The 10,763-nt window shown below is 44.8% G+C and overlaps 1 protein-coding gene across 1 annotated transcript; it reads left to right on the plus strand.

Moving 5' to 3' along the window:
- Positions 1 to 12: 12 nt before the first annotated feature.
- Positions 13 to 4,753, plus strand: LOC118087842 (trophoblast glycoprotein-like). The gene is made up of 2 exons (XM_035120871.2): positions 13 to 290; positions 3,159 to 4,753. Exons 1-2 carry the CDS (start codon positions 13 to 15, stop codon positions 3,994 to 3,996), a joined length of 1,116 nt encoding a protein of 371 aa, XP_034976762.2. The 3' UTR covers positions 3,997 to 4,753.
- The last annotated feature ends 6,010 nt before the right edge of the window (positions 4,754 to 10,763 follow it).

The raw sequence follows: 10,763 nt of genomic DNA on the forward strand, positions 1-10,763 counted from the left end.
GTTGTGTTGGAAATGACCCCTCGGGACCCTCCCAGTGCCATTCTGGGCGCTTGGGAGCTCCTCTTCCTCCTTGTTGCCCCTCTCTCCGGCCAGCTGTGCCCAGTCCCTTGCGAGTGCTCAGAACCGGCCCGCACTGTGAAGTGTGTCCAGAAAGAGCTGACTTCCATCCCAGCTGGCATTCCTGGATATACCCGCAACCTCTTCATAACCGGCAACCAGATCGCCCACATTGGCAGCCAGGATCTCAAGGGGCTGGCAAATTTGGTCACGCTCTCTCTGGCCAGCAATAGGTAAAGCTCACTAGAAGTTGGGGAGCAGTGCTCGAAAGAAAGTGGAACCAGAGGAAGGGGGACACACACATACAGGAACGTAAGAAGCTACCATATACCAAATCAGACCATAGGCCCATAATGTCTGCACTGACTGGCAGTTCTCCAGGGTTTCAGAGAAGGTTCTCTCCCAGCTCTATCAGGAGATACCGGGGATAGAGAACTAGGACCTTCTGCATGCAAAGCAGATGCTCAACTGCTGAATTTCCCCTTCCCACTTTTTTTTTAGAAGGCAATGGAGTTCATACTGTGTTTGAAATCAAGGAACTCAACAGAGGGCATGAAATAGGCCTAGGGAGGAGTGTGGCCAAATTTGAACGCGATCGGGCAAGCTGTTTCGGAGAAGGTTGTGGCCTAACAAACATGGACCTTCAAATGTTATGCCCATATAGAAAGATAGATAGATAGATAGATAGATAGAGAGAGAGAGAGAGAGCAAGTGGGGCCACTGAGTGAGAGAGCTTTTAATCTATATTCAGTATATAAAAATGTAGAGGGTCCGAGTTTGTTAAAATGCGGCATTCTCCCAAACCGCTTGCCCGATCGTGGTCAAATTTGGCCACAACGTCACATGGGTATAGGCGAGTGTTTCCATGCACATAGATTGGCCACATGTCACACCTGTGCCACGAAAACCAGGTAAAACCCACTGGTTTGGAACCCTGAACTCAGAGAAGCTGGGGTAGCTTGGGAAGCTGGGAAATAGAAGGCAGAAGAGGTTGCAACACAGCGCCCTCTAGCGGCGGCTACACTGGTACTGCAGTTACTAGGCCAAATGGAGGCTCGCCTTTACAGACTAGGCCCAATGGAGGTGGCGACTAGCCTGGGTGTGGGTTGGGGGGAGGAGGGGACGGGATAGGTCATGGATCGGGACAGGGTGTGTGTGTGTGGGGGGGGGAATCACAGGGATGAGCCACAGCAACACATGGCCTGGCCAGCCAGTACAAATATACAAATATGTAGATGTTCTCTCAGAAAAGGTATTCTCCCTTCTCTCACAACAGCTTCTTCCACTACAGCACAGCACCTTGTGTACACCCACCCACCCACCCACACCACCTAAAAAAAGAAGTATAGCTTTTGATTGACAACTATTGCTTCCGTTCTTATTCAAATGTTATGCCCATATATCCCCTGACCAGGGGTGTGCCCCATTGAAGTCACTGGGGCTTACTTCTGAGTAGACTTATGTAAGATTGCACTGCTGATTTTGAATAGACAAGTATCGTGAGAAGTTTCTCTCCTTCTTTCAAAATACTAGAACCCAGGGTCATCCAGTGAAGCTGAATGCTGGGAGATTTAGGACAGGAAAAATTGAGTATCTGTTGCAGTCTTCTGTAGCATTCACCCGGAGTCAGTGTTCCCTGGTCTATGCTTACATGTCCTGCCACCTTTGCTTTGGAGATAACAGGCATTACCATGGCAACACGCTTGTCGGAGACTGCAATTAAAGCTCTAGACTGATGCTCTGGTGCCCTGCCTCCTTTTCATTGGTGGCAGGGAGTATATGGGGCAACCGAACTCACTGACTTCTGAGGTCTTTGTATCAGAGGCACGAGGCCTCTGCAACCACCCAGGAGGCTGGCTGGGATAGCTGTATTGCCTGCAAAAAGCTTAGGTCTGAGTGCAAAGGGGCCATGGAAATGAGCCTTTTTTAAAGGATAACTGACTCTTCCATAGGACTCTCCTGTGGAACTGGGAACCAACATCACTCAGGAACATTATTATTATTTTTCAATTTATATCCTACTCTTCCTCCCAAAGAAGCCCAGGCAGCAAACACATTACTAATAAAAACATTTTCAAAAGCACCCTAAAAACAGTTTAAAAGCATTCTCTCGACCAGTGATTTCAAGGTTGCCAGAAACTGGACCTTCCAGTTTTTAACCTCCTGAAAGGCAATTAATGGAGGAGACAGATGCACTGAACCAGGGAGGGCATTCTGTATTGGGGAGCCACCACTGAAAAGGCCCTGTCATGCATCATTGCCATCCAGGCAGCTCTTAGTGGCAGCACCACCACCAATAAGGCCTTAACTCCTGATTGTAGGATCTGCGATGACTGATATTGGGGAAGGTGCTCCCCACAATCGGATATATCCTTCTGAAATTAAATATTATTTTACTCTCCATCTAATTTCACCTCTAAAAAGAGGTGATCCACTTTTCTACATGCAATGAGTTTTTAATGTGAGAGATCACTAATATATGATACCATCTTCACTTTGCTGTATAAGGTGATGCAGCCCAAAATTCTCACTTCGCTTTTAAATGAGGCACAGAGAGATATCTCAACCAAAACTTTTCCAAAGTGAATTGTTTGAAATATCTTTGGCAGCTGAATCACATCCAGCTCATCAGAAGTCAGATGGTTCTGTGAGATCTTGTGAGAGCATCCCAGAACTGGTGCACTAAATAATAATAATAATGATGATGATGATGATGATGATGCATTAGTTATATGCCACCCATATGACTGGGTTGCCTCAGCCACTCTAGACAACTTCCAATAAATTAAACACATTGACCACAGTAAAACATTAAAAACTTCCCTATACAGGGCTACCTTGCTTGCCCCCCCCCCAGCAAGGTAGAGAGCTTAGATACAGGCATCCCCAAACTATGGCCCTCCAGATGTTTTGGCCTGCAACTCCCATGATCCCTAGCTAACAGGACCAGTGGTCGGGAAATATGGGAATTGTAGTCCAAAACATCTGGAGGGCCAAAGTTTGGGGATGCCTGGCTTAGCAGCTCATTTTACACCGGTCCTTAGTGTTATCATTGAGACGTTATTACTGAATGATTTAGGTTTGGTCTTTCCTCTCTCCAGGATTAACACCATAGAGTCACAGGCCTTCTCTACTCTCCAGAGCCTGCGTTACTTGGACCTGAGTCATAATCTTTTGGCTGCCATCCACCCCAATGCTTTCAATGCTAGGAACAACTCCATCCGAGAGCTGAACCTCAGCCACTCGCTATGCAACTCCTCTGCCATCCGCTTTGTGGCAAATGCCCTGGCCCAGGGGGGCTTTCAGAATCTCTCCAGGCTAGAACTTCCCAGCAATGAAATTGTCTACTTGCCAGGCGGCATGTTCTCCACCCTCTCCAAGCTTGAGCATTTAGACTTGAGGAATAATTCCTTGGTGGACATCAAGAACTCCACCTTTGTTGGCCTTGATCTTAAGTACCTTGATTTGACCTCGAATTCCTTCAAGACCCTGAGGAGTGAAGCGTTGTCTGCCCTCAGGAGGCAATCGCACCTCCGCCTCTTCCTGAAGGACAACCCGTTTGTATGCAACTGTGACATAGAAGACCTGGTGAACTGGCTGAACCAGAGCCGGCTGGTGGCGGATGTGGAGAAGTTAGCTTGTGCCTTCCCACAGGAACTGAAAAATGCCTCCCTGGTGGAATTGGCTGGGGCAGATCTGGAGTGTCACACCAGCCAGCATGCTGGAAATGTTCTTCAGACGCCCTACGCCGCTTTAGGTGCAGTCCTAGGAATCATTGGCATCATCTTCCTCTTTGTGCTTTACTTGAACCGTAAGGGTATCAAGACATGGATGAACAGCATGAGGGATACCTGCCAGAACCTGATGGAGGAGTATCAGTATCGCTACGAAATAGACTCTGATCGCCACATCACCCAGGTTTCGGCACTGGATGTATAATGCTGTTGATAACTTTGGGGGGCTTTCCAATGTTCCTTTGCTGTGTCTATCAGGGACCCTGAACTGATGGCACCCATAGTTTTTGAAAGTGGGCCATTTAGAAATGCCTTCTCTGTCACTGAAAACCCAAGTCAATTAAGACAGAGGGACCTGTGGATCAAAAGGGTGTGATCTCAAAGACCCTCCTTTTACATTCATCCTTAACATTCTGCAGGTGGTTTGGCTAATTTGAAACTCAAAATGAAGAGCATATCACAGTTCTAGGAGCCAGCTCTGCAGAGAACTGAAAGAAAATGTCACCATTCTGATGGGATGTGTCGTCACCAAAACGTTTAGCCTCCTGGAGGACCAGGAGTCTGGAATCTTATCCTGTTGAGTCTTAAATATTCTTGGGAGTCTATTTTTGTCCTGTTTGAACAGGATCAGTTATCTGTCTTGCTCATTGAGCAACAGGTCCATGGGATGGTGTGTTGCTTATGTCAGACATGGCCAAATAACTTTGGTCTTCGTAAAGGACATCTCTCAGTGACTACAGAGTCTGTTCCACTATGAAAAAGCTCTGTTGGGTATTTTCTCCTGATGTCAAGCTGACATTTGCTTCCCTGCCTTCTCTGCCCACTGTTTCTCACCTCTCTGCCATACTGTTTTTCCATGTGCAAAGAACTTGTGACAGCATTAAATCTTGCCATTGTCTTACCCTCCACCTTCATTCTCCAATGGTACAGTTACTGCATAGGAGAGCTGCTATACATTATTTTTCTGAGCATAGAGATCAGCCTGTGGCAAACTCCACAGCATTATTCCACTGAACAACAGACACATCTTATTTGTCTCCTCCTTCTTAACTAGAAAATGATGGGTCTGTTCTTCTCCTTGCTAGTATCAGTAGTGTTCTCATCAGAAATTAAGAAGGGGCTCTTCACTAGTATTTGGAATAGTGTTGGCAAACTCCACAACAATGTTGCTAAATTAAAGAGTACATTCTTTGTCCCACCCTTGGGTCTTCTAAACAAAAACAATGCCTGGTGCAAAGAGCTGACTTTGATCATGGTTGAGAGCACTTGCTTCGAGCTGGCATTCATTTTGTTTTCAAACCCAGCTCAGCCAAAAAAATCAGCTGTGTGGCCTCAGAGACACAGTCCTCTCTTAGCTTGGTCAGCAATGTGGTGATGTGAACAATAACCATGGCAATGATAATGGTCCACCTACCTTACAGGGTCGTTGTAAGAACTACTGAGAAAAGTGTATATATGCCGGATGTTTTATTTCCTGCAGTGGCCCTTGTAGATAGGGATGGGGAACTTGTAACGTGTAGCAACCTTTTCCCAACTCCCATCAGCTCCAGCCTGCACGGCCAATGGCCAGAGATGATGGGAGGTGAAGTACAACATCTTGAGAGCTGCAGCTTCCTCCTCCCTATCATAGAACTACTTTGAAGGGCAGCGGGAAACTCTTGAAAAGCACTTGCAAGTTTGAGCTTAAGTAACAGAAATGTCACTGAATTTAACAGAGTTTACTCCCAAGTAAACATGGAGAGGGTTGCAGCCAAAGTTATGCAACACTGATCTGCTCCTTTTCCCAGGAGTTCTAAGGAGGAATAACTATATTTTCTCCTGCTGGTCTTAAGCATATAGCTGTTTGGTTCCCACCCCCCCACCCCACAATGATGTATTGCATTTAAGGGCAATAATTTCAAAATTAGAACACACTAGGATATTTTCAACATGTCCACAAACCATTGTAGGAGGACACAACTCAAGAAGTAAAATGCAAGGTAGTCCTTACAGGGAAATATTAGTTATAGGTGTTGGTCTATAGGTATAGGTCTGCCAGAGTTGATTTTTTTTCTCTTCAAAAAATCCTTCCAGTAGCACCTTAGAGACCAACTAAGTTTGTCATTGGTATGAGCTTTTGTGTGCATGCACACTTCTGGTTTTCAGTATTTAACACAGTGCCTGCCATTGTTGGATAAGCCCAACGATGTTGCAATTTTATTACTCTTCTTTTTTATTACTCTTCTTTTGATACCAGGAGGGGAGACAAAATAATATTGACAATCGCAAAGCATAAAACATTTCAACTAATGCAACAAATATTTAACAAAACAAAAAAACAAAAAACCGAGACAGGAGTTGTTTCAGTGATCAAAGCAAGCGATTACGGAGCAAGAAGAACGAACAGCACCAAAACCTGCAGCCCCTGCAATAACTCCACCCACTTAACATTTTTGTACGGCAATACGTTTGGCAGTGCAGTGACGTTACACCCATCTTCTTAAACCACTTTGCTGGGTGCTGCTAACGCAGGTGGAGAAATCCACAACACAGCAGTATCACATCATGTGTTCTGCCTCATGTTAACAGGGGTGGTGGTGGGAATGTAGGGTCTGCATTTCACCACTTTTGTTCAGGGAAGGATTTTGTTCACAAAGCTTTTTTTTTTTTTTGCCAAAACTTCCCGTCTTTCAGCCGCTTCAGTTTGGTTCTGATGTCCTCTTTAGACATGTCCACCAGTGGCATTGCTTTCACGTTAGAAAGGGGATCCTGGTTTATTTTTTCACCTTCCTGCTTTTCTCTGTAGCATTTCTTGGCTGGTGCCTCTTCATCCTCCTCCTGTGTATTGCCCATGTTTTGGAACTCCTCCAACTCCAAGGCCTTTGCCTTGGCATTCTCACACGCTTGAGGAAAGTAGCTAGCTCTGCCACACGGACTCCAAAACTCTGGTCTCACAAGTCCCCTTTTTCACACAATACAGCATTCTCAGTGTCCTCTGTGGTTAGCGCTGCGGCATGCAAGTTATTCGTGGTGGAAATCCGGTCAGCGAGTGTGGTCGGTTCATGAAAATGAGTAGCAAGTACCGGTATTTAAAAAGCTATATTGCTGGCAATAAATTCTGAGATCACCCATGCCAATCCAAACCCATCATACGTAAGATATTACTTTCCCAAGCTCAACGATGATTACCATCAAGTGTTCGGTTGCAATCCTAAGGATGGAAGGTAGAAACGCCTTTCCAGCTCCTGCCTGAGCCAGGATACCATTGACAATCTCTGCAGTTGCATAGCATGAAACAGCTAGTCTGGGCCATATGAACAATCATCCCCATCTGGCAGATGTTGGTGGATTTCCCTCCCATGTTTGATGAAGGTGTGCTGCCCCCCCCCCGTGCTGCCCTGCTGTACTATAGTCCCCAATGCCGCCCACTGCCCTTGCTGTTCTATGCTACTGCATGCTGCCATCTTATCCCCAGAACTCACAAAAACAGACTTCCAAAGCGACCAAGAAGTGAATGTAGTGAAAAAGACATAAGTAGTGTACATAGTGTACATAGCTTATGATGAAACTTCAGCGCACAATGTCAGTTGAGTAAGTTCATAAGGATATTGTCCCAAACCCTGCAGAAACCTGACCATAGCAATAGTAAGGAACCTCCTCAGAAGAAAAACAAGTAGGGTGAAATAGAGCAGGAAAAAGGTTTTCAAATCCAACATAATAAGTAAATTGAGGATCAGCTTCTCTCTCTCCCCCCCCCACACCACACTTCTAGATCACCCAAGAGGGGATCTCAGCTCCTGCTACCAATGCAAAGTCATTGCTGTGCTGAATCTTAAATTGTGGGTTGGTGTTTTGGGGGTTGTTTTTTTTGTCAAAATGCAAACAAGGCCACTTTGCTTTTGAAATAAAGCACTGGACTTCAGTCCCACACCTTGAGACAAGTGAAAAAGCTCCAGAAGGAAACAGCTTTACGGAAAAAGCAGCTGCCCCTTCCCCTCACTCATTTCCCTTCTCATGGGAGGATCAATTTTAAAGGCCTAGTTGCCCTCCAAAGCCCACTTAGACCTAGGAGACTTGCTCCTCACAGGACACAACGTTTGTTCTCTACTTAAAATGCTAAGTTGGATTCTGTGCCCAGTGGGGTTTAGACAATGCTATGTCTTGTGTGCGACCATCAGAGGTATCAGGGCCTTGCATTTCATTCTGTTGTTTTGGAGGAAACAGCTCCCAACATGGGTAGCCTTCATCATTGTTGCTGCCACCCCCTCCTTTTTCAGTAGTGAGATGTGTTGAGGGGATGCACAGAAATGGGGAGGGGGCACTGCTGAGAGGAGGGGGCATTGCTGAGAGGTAGAGTACGTGCCTTGAATGCAGAAGCCCCCTAGGTTTATGATTAGGTGGACCAACTATCAGAATGCACAAGGCAGCTTCAGAAGTTGTTCATGTGGTGAAAGAGTCATGTGCTCACCTGTACATTTTTTTCCTCTAGGCAAACAGTGAATAATGTTCCCATCCAACCATGAATTTGAATTTGCCCCTTTAGGAGCATTTATAAATTATTTCTGTTTTTCAAGAAAAAGGCAATGTATAACAAAGTATTAAATTAAAACCTACATTGTAAAATCCTTACATTGTTCTTTAGTACAAAAAAATGGAAATAAATGAAAGGATAGAATTTAGAGGCCTTGATTTTGTGTGGAAAACTTGGAAAGGTTAAAAGAAAGCTTTTTATAATGTGTTGACGGAAATGATAGGAGGTGGAGCATGGCTTCCCTGCTACTTGCTATAGAAAGTTCACCCCCTCTATGGCCCAGTTCAGATCTCACAGAGCATAAGGCAAGAAGGCCGAGACAGCCATTTCTCCTCTCCGCAAGGCAGCATGGGGTAAAATTGGTGCTTTTCCCCACTCTTTCCTCCGACAGCAAATAGGCAGTAACTACACAAAGTGCCTGTTCTAGAGCACACGGGGATCATTCTGGAGCGCAGGAGACCAGGGCAGGGCCAAGAGTATTCACCTGCCACTTTTATCATCACTTTGTGTTACCATTTTAGATGAAGATGAAATTTGTTTCTGAAACATGCATGAGCGATGGGAATTTGGTTAACAGGACGACTCTTCCCAAGGTATCTGTTTGAACAACCAGCTTTCTAGCAAAACTAGGCCCCTTGGCTGGTGGATTCTGTCAGAAATGGGAGTGGAAAATTCCAATGGGTCTACTCTGAAGATGCCCAACACTGGAGACAACGGTTAGGATAAAAGTAGCCGTGACACCAGGAGGTGCAAAGTCCACATTCAGATTGGGACCTGGTGAGGAAAGGCTTTAATCCTTTAATCCCATGGGGGTTACAATCTATACTGGGATGGGTGCCAGGAAAATGGAGAACCCCTTTAAATGGGGAACCCTGGGAATGGTAGTTCTTTAAATCACCCAGAAAACAATGTTATTGGATGGCTTTATATTCTCAATACCTCCATCAAACTACAGGTGAAACTCGGAAAATTAGAATATCGTCGAAAAATGCATTTATTTCAGTAATGCAACTTAAAAGGTGAAACCAATATATGAGATAGATGCATGACATACAAAGCAAGATATGTCAAGCCTTTTTTTGTTGTAATTGTAATTATTTGTCTTTAGGCGGGTCAATTATAAATGTAATGTAATTAATGAAATGTAATAGCGATCTTTATTTTTGTTTTGTATTATTGTAACTATTTGTTTTATTACTGTGGAATTTCCAAAAGAAAGCATTTGTAAAAATAAAAAATAATAAGTTGCATTACTGAAATAAATGCACTTTTCGACAATATTCTAATTTTCCAAGTTTCACCTGTACAATTCCCGAGGTTCCTTGGAAGAAACCGTGGCAGTTTGATGGATTTCTAAAGGCCAGCCCTCATGCAATGGGAGCCCTTCCTGTTCATTCTGCTGAGTGGGACTGTGGCGTTTGCTCATTCCTTGTGATTATGTCTGTACAGGGGGATGGGAATGGTTAATGTAGATTGACCAATGAGAAAGCTCAGAGGCAGAGCCTACCTGGTTTTGAAGCTCAGCCCAGGGTTTTTACCGTTGGGAGATAGGGGAGTGAGTGAGTAAAAGACAAATATAGCGGTTGGGACAGTTAGAGTGGGAGACAGGGATAGAACTGAGAGAGAAGAGTGTGACAGTGTGAGATAGTGCCACATCTAGTTAAGGGTGCGCATTTGAGAAACCGTTCTAAACGTATTTAAAACTTGTTACAGGTAGGTAGCCGTGTTGGTCTGACGTACCAACACGGCTACCTACCTGTAACAAGTTTTAAATAAAATAAAAAAATTCCTTCCAGCAGCACCTTAAAGACCAACTAAGTTTTTTATTTTGGTATGAGCTTTCGTGTGCATGCTTTTTCGTGTCTGATTGGTCAGTTAATTAAGTTAATTGAGCATTTCTATTGTTTTACTTGATGGGGGGAGCTACCCCCCACCGTCCTCCTTGGTTACACCCATGCCATAACCTATTTGAACTGGGGTTCCACAATTTGCCAAAAGACAAAGCCTCAAGTGCTTATCCAACAACTTAGGCTGCCAGATCATCTTTGGCAAATTGTGGAAGTGTGGTTTACAGGACTCCACACTTTGTGCATGCAGCCAGCTGCGACTTGGGCCCCAGAATCTAAATCCTATTCAGTAAGTAACTGAAGGCGAGCTAAGGGGAAGAAGCTTCAGTAGCATGCTATCAGGCATGTATAAAAGCATTGCCTTTTTGCCTAACAGTCTTGTATAGTGGTGGAAAAATGGACTGACAGCCAGAGATCCTGCATTGCCTTGGGGGAGCTGAGAATTCTTTATTCCAGGTGCTTATGTAGCCAAAACGGCACCATCAAAAGAGGGCAGTATTAGTAGCTTTGGGGAAACCCCAAGGTTTGCAGAAGGGCAATTAAAAACAACAATCCCACAGCAGCTCAAAAAGAGGGGAGGGAATCCTCAAGAGTCTGCCACTTTTTTCTCCCCCA

Source organism: Zootoca vivipara, chromosome 6 (assembly GCF_963506605.1).
Source record: "Zootoca vivipara chromosome 6, rZooViv1.1, whole genome shotgun sequence".
Taxonomy (NCBI): Eukaryota; Metazoa; Chordata; class Lepidosauria; order Squamata; family Lacertidae; genus Zootoca; species Zootoca vivipara.

Excerpts from the sequence above, each read along its gene's own strand:
- LOC118087842 (XM_035120871.2), top strand. The coding sequence starts at position 13 with ATGACCCCTCGGGACCCTCCCAGTGCCATTCTGGGCGCTTGGGAGCTC. Across the intron at positions 291-3,158 it reads CTCTCTCTGGCCAGCAATAG|GATTAACACCATAGAGTCAC; the intron begins GTAAAGCTCACT and ends TCCTCTCTCCAG.